General features: G+C 34.9%; 2 protein-coding genes across 2 annotated transcripts; one reads left to right on the top strand and one right to left on the bottom strand.

Annotated features, from left to right (window-relative positions):
- Nucleotides 1–212: 212 nt before the first annotated feature.
- Nucleotides 213–8,105, top strand: TRIADDRAFT_52911 (uncharacterized protein; the record flags this gene model as incomplete). Its single annotated transcript, XM_002109700.1, has 25 exons — nt 213–280; nt 1,827–1,883; nt 1,929–2,066; nt 2,302–2,491; nt 2,945–2,991; nt 3,192–3,286; nt 3,418–3,509; nt 3,619–3,682; nt 3,913–4,206; nt 4,323–4,360; nt 4,477–4,636; nt 4,726–4,801; nt 4,918–5,020; nt 5,121–5,204; nt 5,303–5,372; nt 5,461–5,599; nt 5,672–5,758; nt 5,876–5,998; nt 6,072–6,207; nt 6,326–6,508; nt 6,566–6,616; nt 6,724–6,774; nt 7,222–7,304; nt 7,384–7,431; nt 8,063–8,105. 25 exons carry the CDS (start codon nt 213–215, stop codon nt 8,103–8,105), a joined length of 2,520 nt encoding a protein of 839 aa, XP_002109736.1.
- Nucleotides 8,106–8,547: 442 nt separating this feature from the next.
- TRIADDRAFT_63602 (uncharacterized protein) lies at nt 8,548–12,987 on the bottom strand (the record flags this gene model as incomplete). The annotated part of the gene is made up of 16 exons (XM_002109127.1): nt 8,548–8,806; nt 8,896–8,965; nt 9,056–9,110; nt 9,193–9,215; nt 9,333–9,438; nt 9,538–9,784; nt 9,906–10,024; nt 10,175–10,221; nt 10,292–10,401; nt 10,481–10,559; nt 10,593–10,787; nt 10,889–10,990; nt 11,157–11,215; nt 11,383–11,506; nt 11,626–11,803; nt 12,845–12,987. 16 exons carry the CDS (start codon nt 12,985–12,987, stop codon nt 8,646–8,648), a joined length of 1,818 nt encoding a protein of 605 aa, XP_002109163.1. The 3' UTR covers nt 8,548–8,645.
- Between the last annotated feature and the right edge of the window lie 2,609 nt (nt 12,988–15,596).

Genomic DNA, 15,596 nt, shown 5'->3' with positions numbered 1-15,596 from the left:
TTTCTACGGTATACTGAGCACAGTATAGAGCTCTAGTCAAGAGTGACATTAGAGTACTGTAAGGCATTAGACAGTATTGATACTGAAAACACTCCGCAATGTCATAGGTACAGTAGGACTATAACAACAGCAAGCGTGTGACATACTGGACCATACTGTACCCATGACGACATCAATCCTCCATTTCCTGCTCATTGAACTCCTTCTTCGCCATGGCTTCAGTACAAAATGTCGATTCTGCGATCGTCTCCAATGTGGATGCTGCATTTCAAAAAGCAAGGTATGCATGTTGCTGTAGAACTTGAAAATAGCATTGATGATGAATATGGATGTAGACTGAAATGTTAGATGGTTGATTTGCGATTGTTTTGATCGATTTCTTGATTAGAATGGAGAGGCCAATAGGGTGGATAAACATGACAACAATTTATTTATCATAACATTTCTGATTCTTATGACTATAGTATTAGTACGGTAGAGATCAGCGATCTTCTAGTAATAATCTAAATTAGGGATCTATGAAGGTCGTGAATGAGTATTGCTAACCCTTATTTGATACGATCTACGCTACTGTGGATATTGTGATAACATTGCTTATGCGTATCTAAACTTTAATGGTTGAATATGAGCGGATCAAGTTATTCGAAGGGAATGACTCTTTTGTCTATGCTGCAATAGGATTGCTTATTTGAAGCGTAAAGCTTACTATTATTCAATTATAAGATAGAATCTATTCTACTATGTAGGCTGCTGCGATAGGATTGCTCATTCGAGGCTTAAGGCTTATATTGAATATGTCTAATTTGATTGACTATACTTCTCGTAAAGTAGAGCAGTGATCTTGAGGTGGTAATCTGAATTAGGGGAGGACGTGTATCAAGTTATTCGTTGGGATCTACTCTACTGTGTTGGTTGTTGTAACATTACTTATTTGAGTTTAATCCTTAATGATAATAGTTTAATACTTGTAGATAGATACAGATATCCGTCAAGTTGCTAGATGCGATCTACACTACTGCCTCTACTGTAATAGGATTGCTTATGGAATGCTTAAAGCCTAATGTTATTGGTTTAATGCAGACCGTTCGTGTATCAAGTTTATTAGAGAGGATCTTCTCTGCTGTGTACAGTATATTATAATTATAGGATTGCCTAGTCGAGGCTAAAGCTTAATAGTATACGCGTATCAAGTTATCAGTGGAATCCGCTATACTATGGATTCTGTAATAGGATTGCTTATTCGAGACTAAGCCTAATATTCTATTATAGGTTTAATACATACTCACATCATGTTATTAGGATGATCAACTCTACTATCTATGTTGCAAGAGGATTACTTATTCGAGACTTCAAGTTTAATGTTAATAGTTTCATGCATACGAATACAGTACATGTATCAAGTTATTAAAGAATCGGCTCTACGTATCAGGTTATAGAAAGCGTCTACTCTGCTGTGTCGCTATAGGAGAATTGCTCATCGAGGCTAATATGATAACCGTTGTTAGTAGGGATCTACTCTACTGTGTAGGTTGTACTAGGGTTGATTATTCTAGGCTTTATGCTTAATGATAATGGTTTAGTACTTCTACAGACGGGTATCAAGTTACTAGATGGGATCGACTCTTATGTCTATGATGTAATGGAATGACTTATTCAAGGCTTAAAGTCTAATGATGTACATGCGTCAAGTTATTAGATGGGGTCTGCTCAAATGTATATGCTATAGTAGGATTACTCGTTCGATACAAAAGCCTAATGTTAATAGTTTAATACATATGTATATCAATTTATAAATGACATCTATCATTCTTCGTATTCTGTAACAGAACTGATTATATGAAGTTAAATCCTAATGTCTATGATCCAATACATACACATATCAAGTAATGGAGTCGATGACATCAACTTAAAATTTTCTTTTTAAATAGAGGTTGGACTGACAAAGAGATAGAAGAACTTTCTCTAGAACTATTAACAGTCTTGCGACAGAATAACAATCCTTCTGCCTCAATACGTAAACTACGACAACTGTATGTTATCGTAGCTTGGACTCGCAAAGATAAGAAGTGAGTAAGAAATAATTCATTCGGCTTTCAGAATTCCTTTACTCAAGATTATTTTCGATGTCGTCTTTGCCTAACTATGCTAGTTGTGGGCTATGAATTAGGCCAATGTACATTGTAGGGCTAGGCATTGTTAATTAGTGATTGCTTTAGCTATTAATGTTGCAATTGATATTTAGTTATCAATTATTTTTCGTTGTCAACAGTTATGAAATTTTAGACCCATTTCCTTTTACAGGCTTCCTGGTCAATTATTATCATATTTATTAAAAATTATTACCGAAAGTTCTCAAACTCCTCATCTCGTTCTTTTATCAACTTCGTATCTGCTGAATGAATTAGCTCCTAGATATTGGCAGAATTTAAGAAGTATCCAAAATCTTGATAAAAGGAATGTACTGCACGTTTTGCCGTTATTATTAACTGAGGTTGGTCACACAGAAATTGATCATAGGATTAAATGAATCAGAGCTTACCGAAAATGAGAATGACAATTTCGTACATATAGCCTACAATCGGAAGTGCTTAGTGCTCATGAATTAGAAATGAATGAATGATGAAGTAAACAGTTAATTCACCTCATAAAGTGAAACAAAACTGTACATTATTTTTAATCGGTTTTGGTTGTCAAGGGATTAATGACTTTAAATTCGCTAAATAATAAAATTCATCTATTGAAATTTATACGCTAATTTACACTTGCTTGCTTTAGACATATGTACTTGTACAATATAAATGGCGAATAAGTTGTTTAATGATCATTGCTAACGTTTGCAATAAATTTTCATTTCCTGTACTAACTAAATCTTATATAATGTTAGCTTACTCTCGTTTCAATGCTAGAAATTAAATACAGACTTATTATTATCATTTAATGTTAGGGAAAAGATTTAGGTTATTGGCCGGAAAATTTGCCACACCTTCTCAAGTAAAAATTTATTAATTATAAAACTTGCAAAACTGCTATCAAAAGCTATAAACGATCTTACATACCCCATTGATTGTAATCGACTATTTCCACTTTAATAGAGTTAATTGAGTCTTAGATAGCATATCAACAGTTGTTAATCCATACAAGTATTTTGTACCTGTTGCTTGTTTTTTTAATTTAATATTGCATACTTACAGATGGGTAACGATCCAGACTCCTTCAGAAGCTCAGCTTCTTGCTATGACTACAGTCATTTCTATTGCAACTAGTTGCCCTTCACTCATGACTGAAGGTATCGATAGATATATAATTAAAGAAATGCTTTCGCCTTCTCTGATATAAATCTTGTAAAGGAAGGAATGCATAATTAGCAAATTTCGTATAGTAAAAATTAAATGGAAGGTAATCTACGTATGTTACTAGAATTTATTCAGAAATTAAATAGCGTCCTCGGTCAATGGTTATTGGATACCTCGATAGAATCAGCACGAGGTAGATCACCAGCAGACAAGAAGGTAATGGGCGATACAACAAGCTGATGGCACATTTCAGTCTATTGTGCAATCGCTGCTTTTAATTATACTATAATGGACATCTAATGCCATATTGAATTCTTAAAACAAGAATAAGATACCTACAGAAATTGATGGAAGCCAAATACGCGGAAATTTTACCATTCTTTGCACTGGTAATATAGACTAGCTTACACAGGCCTTTTTAAATATTGTAATAAAAGCAGATTTTTGTCTTAAGTTCGTATTCGTAGGCCTAACTTTATTGTGGTTTAGTAAACTTATACAGAATAAGATATAGTCTGCCGCTTTACAAGTGTATAGGTTTATCTGCGAACCATTTTGTACCTAATAGAATAATTTTTACAATAATCATTGAATCTATATCGCTATGTTACTATTACAGCTTCTTTTTTCACTCAAGACCAATTACGAAATATTTACGCCTTTTCTGCAATTCGAAGATGGCTAATAACGAATCAATCTAATATGGAAAGAGCATTTACTTCCAATACATCAACTCCAACGTCAAGAAGTTCTCCAACTGCTGGTAGTATCGAAAATTCAATGCAAAGTATTCGTCGACTGTCCAATTTGCCGGCCGGAACATCTGCATTAACACCTAAGAAAAACCGTAGAGATAAACTACTAGACATTATATTGACGTATTGTTCACGACTGATAGATCAAAGTGAACTGAGTAAGATAATACATACTCATGTTTTAGTAATTCCAAATGTGTGATGAATTTATAATGAAAGCGCAAGTGAAGAAAATTCCTAAATACTAATTTTATGCAAACATTGTAAACTTTAGAAGCAACAAACAGCGTCGATACTACTTTACAATTTTCGGTGAGGAGACAACTATTAAGATAGAAGTATAAATTTTGATTTATGTATATAGATATACTGAGTTTATATGATGGCTAAAGCATTTCATTGCTTATCTTGGAATCTTGAACTTATAGTGTTTAGTTGAGGTGGTTACACTTATGAACAATGTTTGCGATTGCGATCCGTCGTCTATTCCCGCCCTTTTCAACAAAGTTAAAAGAATCTACAAGCAAGTACTAGATGTTAATAAGGGGAGGACGCTACTGGCTGTTATTCAATTTTTCATTAATTTCGGTAAGGCATGGAGGCCCTAGACATTTAAGTATTTTAAGCGTATATCTGATATACGAATGAAATCGACTGCTTATTTACAAACTATAAAGGTGACACTGTTGTATTCGATACCAAGGACGCATTAGAATTTTTTTTTGCTAAAGTATTGGATACACGCTTTCATAAGTAAGTAATAATAATTAAGTTATGAATATCATGTAGTAAGGGCATTGTAGTAGGCTATGCTAGTAATTACCAAATGATTATTTTATTCAATATATTTAACTCGAGCTACGTTACAGTTCCTTTTTAGCCTTCGACGTGGTTATGTTTTTGATTGAAAACCAAGAAAAGTTATGCGCGAATACAGAAGTATTCACACGTTATTTTCCTAATATTTTAAAGGTTTCTTAAAGAATACTGCAAATATTTTGGATTCTGTTTAATATATTACTTTAACAGTATTCCGTAGTAAATAGTTTGCTTTATTATCTTTTAAAACTAGATATTTGCATGGTTTCCAAGAACATATCTCGTAGAATACGTACAAATTCTTCCTAGTATGATTTCTGCTAAAACAGCAACAGAGGTTGATTGTCATTTAAACCATTTATCTAATAATCATTTCTTTACGATATTTCATATTCTTGTTTACGTAATATAATGGAATATATGTTGCTTATGTAGATGCTCCATACCATTATTGATTTACCGTGTGTATCTGCGGCCTTAGAGGCTAAGCACATGCATCAACAAGGTATTGTAATAAAATGATTGTAATTATCGTGCTGTATCTAGTACACAACCACTGTAAAATTTACTAACTTTTGAGTTACGTTTGCTAGCCCAAGTTTTAATTGCAAGTGGAAGAACTTTACCAACCAAAACAGCTTTTGATTTTGGCGTTGTCATATCTCCTACATTTGAGCCTATTCTCTCCTTTATCCTGAGATGTTGCAGTGGTAAAGGCGATACCATTAATAAGTAAGCACGTCAAAAAATTATTATGCAAGAAATTATTTGCATCCTAATATGTTATCTTTATATGTATAAAAGGCTAAATACATTACATGACGTACTAGAAAAGTTCTCTACGCATCCACGGATTTCTGTCTGTTCACAGTGTGTACCTATTCTATTAAAGTAAGCAATTAATTCTCTAGAGTGATGACAAGATTTCGTCGTTTAGCATTGTAACTTATTAAAAGAAAGGAAATCTCAATTGGCGATGCTTTTATTTTATTTCATCAAATTCACCAGTGTCTTCTTCAAAGTTATTATGGAAAAAGCAAGTTATGAAATTATACACGATCTGTTTCCCGCTATAATAGAAAGATCTGTTCAATTATACCAGATCAGACAATATCAAGAGAATGTGCTAGAGTAAGTTTTCAGAGGTTAATGTGATTTAGAAAATAGATAACTTATAGTCGCTTTTATTTTATATTACTTGAAGGGTCTTTTCAGCTCAAATTTTAATTTTATGCAAGCAATATCCAAGGATTGTTGTTGATCGTCAAGCAGAGATTTTAGACTACATTAGTCAATCGAAACATGCTCTCAACATTGAAAATGAACTATATATGCATATGGTAAGAATTATATACCGTAATTTTTGTATTACACTACTATGTTTTCACTATCACTTAATATAGTTGGTTTGCACTCAGGTCCTTGGTGTAATATAAATTTAAACTATTAATTTATTAGATATGGATTATTGGTGAATATTCTTCTTCCCAATATTACATCAAGTGTACGAAAGAATGCGTTCTGGTTTATTACGAAGTTCGTCAATTTACATCCTTATTTATTTTTTCTCAGTATTCTGAATCTGCTAGTGATAATAAATCTGGATTAAATACCTGCTTAGATTTATTGTCATTCAAATTCGTTAGTACCGTTTCCCGAATTTATACATTTTGTCGGAATCTTTAAATCTTTAAATAGTGTATTGAAAGCTTATCATATGAAGTTTGCCTGAATCATGCTGGAGACTCGGTTAGTAGTTACAATATGGTGCACTGTTATCAGAATTATTTACGATTACGTTTCTTAATAATTATATTTAGAATTTAGAATTTATTTAATTGTCTTCATGTGTTTAGAAAAAGTTTACTGCAAGATTCGTGACGTTGCTTATGACATGTTTAGCAAAGGTACTTTTTGAAGGCATAATTAGAAACTCAATAGCCATTAGATATTCTATGTTTAATTTCACATTAGAAAGTTATTTTCATTCATACATGTGTATTATTAATCTAGTTCGTATCAAATGTTTACCTACGTTTTAGTACAGCATTATTTTATTATCTGCTACTTAAGTAGAAATTATGCATCTGCTTCGATATGTTAATTATTATCTATTATATGTTACGATTATCTAGTTATCCTCTAGATGCGATACCATCCAACGAGCGCAGATTTGCTTAATGAAGATTGGAAAGTATTATGTAAATAAATTCTGCAAAGTCTTAAATCTTGATCTTGTACCGAAAATATTAGGATTTGAAATTTCATGCTGTATTGGCTGCGGTATTGCACTGTACCTTTCCTCTCTTTCGTGAACTAACTGCGATTTTATTCATTTTGATTATTATCTTAAGTCAACGCAGCCCAAAAATGGTAATAGCAATGAATTTATCATCAACAGAGCTAACGAATTAGTAAAATTACTGCAATTACCAAAGTAAGTGATAATTTGCCAATATGCAAACTTGTTAATTTTGATATTCTACATCACTGATATTTAAAACTTGCCTACGTAGTGTTGCTTCGGCCGTACTTAATCCTGCATTGCAATCAGAGAGTCAGGGGTAAGTATCATAGTTTGCATTCTTACTATGACCCATCTGAGATGAAAGTTAGATTAGTAAATTTAAAATGCTATCGTTCTGCTTTGAAGGATTATTGGCAAAAGAACCTCATTATCATTGCTGTTACAAACCACGCAGCCGTAAATGACAAACTTGATTACCTCAAAACTTATTTGATTAGAGATATTTATCTATAAATGAAGTACTTGAATTATTTTTCCGATATCCTTTATGACTGTACTATTAATATTAGATTTCAAATTTTGATGAAGATAATATATGATATTTGTGTGTTTTAACAACTTGTAAATGTTATCAATGTTCTCTCTAAGATGTACAAATTTCAGTTACCTACAACTATTAGGCAAAGAAATTGACTTTGATTAAAGTTAAAAACTTTTGTTTAAGAATGATACGATCTTATTCGCGATATAATAGAGCTTTTTATTGACTATTAAGTATCCATTTTCAAAATTCTATGCCAAGGTTATATCATAGTGAAGGTATGCATTGCATTTATTGCAATAAATTACCAAACTTTTTATCTTACTATTTGGTGTACCACTAAGAGTTTTAATGTTACAGCTACAACTAGGATATAACATAATTTTTTGTTAATTAAAATTATAAGACATTACGACTTTGGAAATGAATATTGGCGCCAACTGATGTAGGCGTGTAATAATAAAACAATAACACGAATGGATTTCTACAGATGAAAATACTCGTAAACGTTGGCGCTACTTACACTAGCAGTGACGCAATCTGAACAAGAAAGAGTCAGTGCGATAACGAAGTTTTTTGTAACTTAAAACACAATTACTAAACAATATTAGCAGTTAAGACTTTCATTGAGTACATACTAGTATACTATCTGAGAAACACTTATATTATAATTATCAAACGTACAGTTTCTATTAAAACAGAGTTTATTAAGGATATACCATGTGCTTAATTATGAAAGGGTGAACATCGAGCTGAATTATGTATAATCTTCTTTTACCAAATTCACGGACTGAGATGTAAGACTTGTCAGGTAGTCAGCACAAACTAGCATATCCGTAGCATACATATAAATCAGAATGTTTAAGCTGTGGATCAGATGCCGGATTGGTGGTTGATGACTGTATGTACGGCAGGATATTGTTACAATAATTCCAAAAGCATTTAATACTAAAAACATAATTATCATAATATAATGGCTATTTAATCTTTCAAAGTCCAAACAATCCGCTGTCAGCTTCCGCCATCTGCATTTGACGCTTAGGCTTAGGAGGTGAGTTAGAGGAAGGATTGGTTTCAGAAGCGGTAGGTTCACCAGCAACTGGCTGCTGCCGAACGTTGGCTACTCTACTCGCTAAAAATTTATCAAACTCTGAAATTGAACAGCATAAAATACCAATTAATCCACTTTTAAATGAATAATTAGATACTAAGCAGGATTTATTCGTGTTATACCCTTACCGGAGCTGGAAACTGGTTGTGAAGCTTGCCCGGTTGCGGCGGGTGTTGGATTGGCTGCTGGTTTACTTTCCTAAAAAATTGTTAGTAACCAATTTGCACCAATAAGAATAGGTCTAGCATAACATCAAAATATTAAAACATGACAATTCATCGATTGTACATTATTATGTGTCGCCTTTAGCCAATCATCCAGTTCTGAGGGAATTTCAGCATTCCTATTTAAATAAGACATAGAAACTAAAGTTACGAAATAAGTAATCCATTAGGGTGGATACATAGCGAGATAAGTTCACGTACGTAGTCAAACCGTAATTTGCAACCTATAGTAGGATTAGAAGTAAGCAGCATTATTACGTACACAGTAGCATACAGTCGCCTCTTTTGTACTATAGAAAGTGTATCAAGATTTATCTTACAGTTAACACAACAAATGTTACCTGTTTTGGAGTATTGTCTACATTTGGATTCTTGCTGTTCATTGCAAACGCAAGAGAATCAGACATAGGCTTAGAACTCATTTCCGAAAGGTAAGAATACGAAGTGCTATACAATTAGATAAAAAGATGATGTCGGTCTAACACGATCTAATTAAAGGATATCCATTTATACGTGTTTCACTAGAATTGATTAAAGTTTGCTAACTCTGATGATGATGATTTAGTATTTGCAAATGATGCCAAAGCTTGGCTACGATCTTGCTGGTTGACTTGAGTATTCACTGGCAATTGTGCTGGATTGATCGGAGGCAGTACTGAACCACCCCCAATTGGGCTAGCTGTAGGATTAGAAATAGCAATGTTATATGAAGGCAAATCAGCCGTTATTGGTGCCAATTGTGGTTGAGGAGCCGGAACTGGAGCAGGCTGATTAGGGCCAGTAGAGGTAAGAGCTTTAACAGTAAATAAAAGGCATAAAGAGATCAGATTTTATTGTTAGCTAAGACATCAGTAATCAATACCATACATAGCACTATAATAGCGTCTATCTATATATAACTAATATTTTCGTACATAAAGACGATAATTGCGATGAAACATCCGGAAACGCAGGGTTAGTTGTATTAGTTGGTGCAGCTGCCGCAGTGGATCCTGCTTCACTAAAATCGATCAGCAAGTCGGATTGCGGTTGCCTTTAAGGTTTAAAAATAGAAAGTGAAAGAACCAATGAAATCGATTAAAACAACTGGCTGTGACGCCACCGGTTACTATTGCATTCAAAGGTTATCCAATTAAGTACGTGTTTAGACTATCTCTTTGGCCATTGCAGTTGTACAACTTACTCCGTAGCAGCTACGTTTTCTGCTGGTGACACAGGTTCCAGCTGCTGCTGTACGTATATGCGAATAATTAGGTTTCGGTTAGAATAATTTGATAAATAGAATGCGATTGCTACTTACTGATACGTGTTGTGCTTGCTGCGAAGTTGCCATGGTAGATTGCTGGCGTTGGAAGCGGTCATATCTTACGAAGGCATTATTTAGGTCATCATTAGCTTTTAATAGGACCGCTAGAAACAAATAGCGATAATTTACTGAATGTCATGTGTAAAACAGACGTAGATATGAATTATGGGTTTTAGCACTAACAAGTCAATTCTTCGTTTGAAACTCGAACAACTAAGTCCATGACTCGTGTCTGCATTTCTCGGCATGTGGCATTCAATTCCTAGGTTGGTAAGACATTCACATTTTAACATACCCATGTCAACTTTATGTCGAATAAGTGGTTACTCACGTTGAGGAGTGTTAAATCTGATTCATTGGGGCGTGATTCTGATAACTCGGTCATCATTTCATTCATAACTTCCATATTTCCGGACACAATATCTAATTCATGACGCAGTTTAGCAAGTTGTTCAGGGTTCGGGTTGATCGGTTCAGCTGGGATACCAACCTTTGTAATTAGATCAAAACATGTTAATATTGTACAGTGGAATTTATAATTTTCTGAATGGGTATGTAAACAGAAGACAGATAAGAATGATATTTCCTTACATCATGAGGATTTACGGTTGGGCTTGCGTATGGTAATTGTGGTTGTAGTTGTGGTTGTAGTTGCGGTTGTAGTTGCGGTTGTGGTGGTCTCTCAGGCACAGACTATTCATTAAGAGCGTATATGCAATGTATTATTTATTGTGGCAGTATTTTAAATTTTAAAATGTACGATCATTCTGGTGCATATTCCATTTACGGAATAAATCTACGCTATTATAGTTGAATTATTATTTATCATTTGTAAGCAAATAACACGGTAATAACATACTCTTTCAGGCGTATAGATTGGTGACATCGAGTCCAGGTCTTGAGCTGGGAATTCAACACCTATTAAATGTAGCAAGTTTAGAATTATTAGAGTGGTGCAATTGGAAGGTTTGATATACTCGTATTAGCAATTGCTAGAGTTTTTCAATAATTCGATGCTGTATCGTGCGCTTCTCTTTACTTTATCTAAAGGGATAATTTTGTCCAACAAATACCGTGCAACTTACCGTGCTTAAGTAGAGTATCACGTAAATGGACAATAGCATTAAGACTAGGTTGTCCTTGAAAGGCATCAGCCCATGATTGTATTAAACCAAGAAGTCTATCAATTACAACGGTTGATAGCTGACCCTACGATAACAATCACAATGTAGGTATTAAATTAAATGTCGGCATTTATTATTGGTCTATTTTAGGAAATATGCAACCATTACTTGATTCCAAATGATAACATTCAAAAAGAATCATACCCTAGCTTGCACCATCTTATTTAATTCGGCAACAAATTCTTTCTGAGCTACAACAAGGTGAAAGCGTTGACCACAATTTTTGACACAAGTTTCTAATAGAGTTAATGAATGCATAATTTGTTGGCTAGCTTTATAGTTTGATAATCTCCTCCGAACGGCTTTCATAGCATTACGTGGCCTATAAACAATCATAATAGGTAGATAGAGTAACATTTTAGATGAATAAGATATTATGTCATATCGCGAGGTCAAGATACTCAATTGAAGATGCTGTTGATAGCTTATAGCTAAAATGAACCTATTAATGTAGCAACACTATAAATGAGCATTTCAATTTAATTGCACGTAGTCATAAAAAAGAAGCTACGAAGAGGCAAGTCTAAAGGTGACTTAATGTACGAGAAAAGTGTGCATATTATCTCTATATTTATAGTCGAACTGACTGCGAAACGTAGAGCTTGGATGAGTTACGCGTCTAGTATATCTTTTATGAGCACTATCGAAGGACGATTTTATTGGTCATTGATTGACAAAAATTAACGCTTGATGTAACGCTAGGTGTTTGATAGGCAGATATGATACCGAAATGAAATGAATCGGATTTGAAAAATTCTATCATCAAATGATACAATTACCGCAAAATCTATTTTACAAATTGGTAGAAAGATAATTCAAAGATTGGTTTTCATAACATACTAAATTAAATTGCATGACAGTGATAATGCACTGTATTGGGTAAAAAATTGACAAAATATGTTATTTATGATTGAACGACACTTTTTTCAGCCACTTAATGTACCTACATGTACAGTGTGAATATCTGACCAGAATGCAATCAATTTCGTTACAATTTGTGTAGGAATATATCATCAATGAATAAAAAAAAGTGGCACCTTGTCACTTTAAAGGATATAACTAGAAACTATGTGGCTACTTGGAGAACAGGGCCAGCGAATCGACGATATCTCGTAGAATGCAGGTTTAGATCCGATAAATAAATGTTCTCCGATTATTTCAGACGATTAAATTAAGAGGAAGTAAATATAAGATTTCCACTTTACTACAAGATATTTTCTGCAAACGAGCATTTCCTCAAAGTAAGCACATCACTGTTTCGACTCAGCATAGACTATTTGATGAGCAATTTTATAGGATTTGTAAACAGTTTGAACATTCAGTAAACATCAAAGGATACCACGCTAAATATACAAATACTTACCCATCTTCAGATGTATTAATCATATCACAAATTTCCATATTCAAGGCCCAATCGATTTCTGATAATTTGTCATCGGTTGCACGCTCTATTCCCAAAAATGGATGATAATATTGCTCAATTACACATGCATTCAGAGTAAGCATGATTTTGTTAATTCATTAACATTTAATATAGCGCAAAGGATTGATCGGACTGCATCAAGAAATTGGAGCATTTGTTTGCAGTGTGTCCGTCCGTTGGGTAATAAGATTCCTATCTAAAGATGGAATATCATTCTATCAAGTTGGGTATTTTGATTGCATTAGCGGTGATTTTTTTTTTTCTGACACGTATGAGCGTTAGCGAATGGTGTTTGATTAATATGGATATGGTAAAGGCGTTGTTATTATGGTAAAACTGCAATTATCCGACGTGAAGTATCGAAAGGATCGATTAGATGATTGATCGACTTTTCATATAGTTTACTATCAACTTTTATAGAGACAGACAAGTAACCATATTGACGATATGGATGGGAAACGATGACGTGATGTATTTATCCATCATGGAGTTGATGGATTTACTATAGAAAATGTCAAGTCAACAGAGAAGTGGGATGGAAAGATACTCTTATTGACTGATATTTTTACCGGTAGAGGCCAGGAGAAAAATGCATCATGACTACTTTTACTACATCCAAACTGGTCTGGTCACAGTAGTGCAAGGATTGATCAAGGTGATACTGGCTACTTTCTGATATGGAGACAGATCTGTTAAGTCAGTCATCCTATTGACTAACAAACCATTTTTTATTAAGATGAGATAACGAATTCGACTCCATGCTGTGGGATGATGTCCAAGGCTAACTACATGCTTATTTAATTTAATCACTGACAAACTTTTGGAGGTTAGCTGTAATGTTGTTACTAGCAATGGTTTCTCTGGTATTCCTTCAATGGTAGTGCAATCGTTTCCATGATTGAGTAAGGTGAAGGAAAGTCTTGGAATCAATAAGAGAGATGAAAATTGCACTAGACATGGATCTTGTGATGTTGCATATCGGTAAAAGTTCACGGCAATGGTACAAACAACAATGACGCTGATCCATTAAAACCATTGTTGTCTCATTTAAAACATTCTAGCAGGATAGAACCAATTTCTAATCATCATGATTGTATCCTGGCATGCTTAGGATAGACTCAAGTTGATGTTGTCCTTTCATTTGGCTTGTTAAGAAGGGTAAGATGGATTTGCCTTATTGAAAGTTTAGCATTGTTTGTCCATCGACAACAGACGCTATCCATCCTGTCCTATCCCTTCTTCTTCTACGCCATTTGAATGATGGTCGTCAATGTTGTTCTAAGATAGCTTGAATGCATAAGGGTTCCTTTTCAGTCGTTCCATGATTGTCAATCATGACGATGGCAAAAGAAAAGGAGAATGATGATGCGATTTGGCTTTCTATCGTTGGATTGGTTTTCCATTGGAGTTCAAGGATGAACCCAATGCATTGGCAAGTTGTAGAACGGTATGTCGGAATCAGACTGTGGGTCATCAATGTGTTGCTACACCATGGACATCCACTCGAACGTTGTTCAAGAGTAGATGATCTGTCCAATTGGACTGTAGCCTTCTCAATCAAGTGAATCGATGGCAAATAGGCCTGCAACTAGTGGATAAGAGTAGTTACTAAATTAAGCGGCGCCATCTTCTGCTATGTCCAATAGAGGTCATGATGGTGGTGGTTGATTTCCACCCGATAGTATTATGTATGGTACAGTAGCTAAAATACATATACCTACTATGGTGAAAGAGGTCAGCAAGATGGAAGGGTAACCGGCTGCTAAGGCAGCGTCTTGACAACAACACTCCTCTACCTCAAATCAGACCTTACTGCCTATACGCTATCCTCAACATCATCCCTGATCCATGCTATCCTATAGACAAATCTCCATCAATACATACCAATCTTGCGACCGATCGGTGTCGACAACGGATTGGTTCCAAAGAGTGATTCCATCTTTTTCCTGCGATTCCTTGAGCATGCACTACTTGGTGCTAACTGCACTGTATTTGAACGCTTGTATTCTAGTGATGGCTGTGCTTGAAATGGAGAATTGATCCTGATGTTCACGCTTGCAACTTGCTTCTTTTTCCTCCAACTGCTTTCTCTACGGTTCTACAGTTGGTTCTCCTCCTCCTCCTCCTCTAGCAGTCTACTATGGTTGACGGTGTAGGGCATCCGTCGGTCAGTCAGTCAGTCAGCGCTTCTTGTCTTTTTTCAATCGCTGACGTCATCGATTATGGAGCGCGGACCGGTACGGTATGGACCGGTACGGTATTGGTGCAGTACTGGTCGTCCAGTCAATCTTCGATACTGTACAGTACTGTACACAGTGTACTGTACTGTACAGTTCCTTCTTTTCCTCCAACTGCCTCCACTACACTTCTACAGTACAATACTGTACTGTATGGTGCAGAATAACATCAGTCGGTCAGTCAGTCAGTCAGTCAACGATTCTTTCCTTCTTGGTTCAATCGCTGACGTCATGTACATGGACATTCTACTGTACTCAGTGTACAGTGTACAAGTGTACAGTCACCAATTATGCAGCAGAAGACCAGTACGGTACGGTACAGTACTGGTCGTTCAGTCAGTCTTCGATAATACTGTACAGTACTTTTTGGGGAATACTGTAGAGTAGGACTGTACTGTAAGACCACTTGTACTGTGTACAGTACAATCTTTTTGTCCAGCTGTACTGTACACTGG

The sequence above is a fragment of the Trichoplax adhaerens genome, genomic scaffold, assembly GCF_000150275.1.
Source record: "Trichoplax adhaerens TRIADscaffold_2 genomic scaffold, whole genome shotgun sequence".
Taxonomy (NCBI): Eukaryota; Metazoa; Placozoa; class Uniplacotomia; order Trichoplacea; family Trichoplacidae; genus Trichoplax; species Trichoplax adhaerens.
Note: the sequence above shows the minus strand (reverse complement) of the source record. Positions and strands in the feature narration are given on the sequence as shown.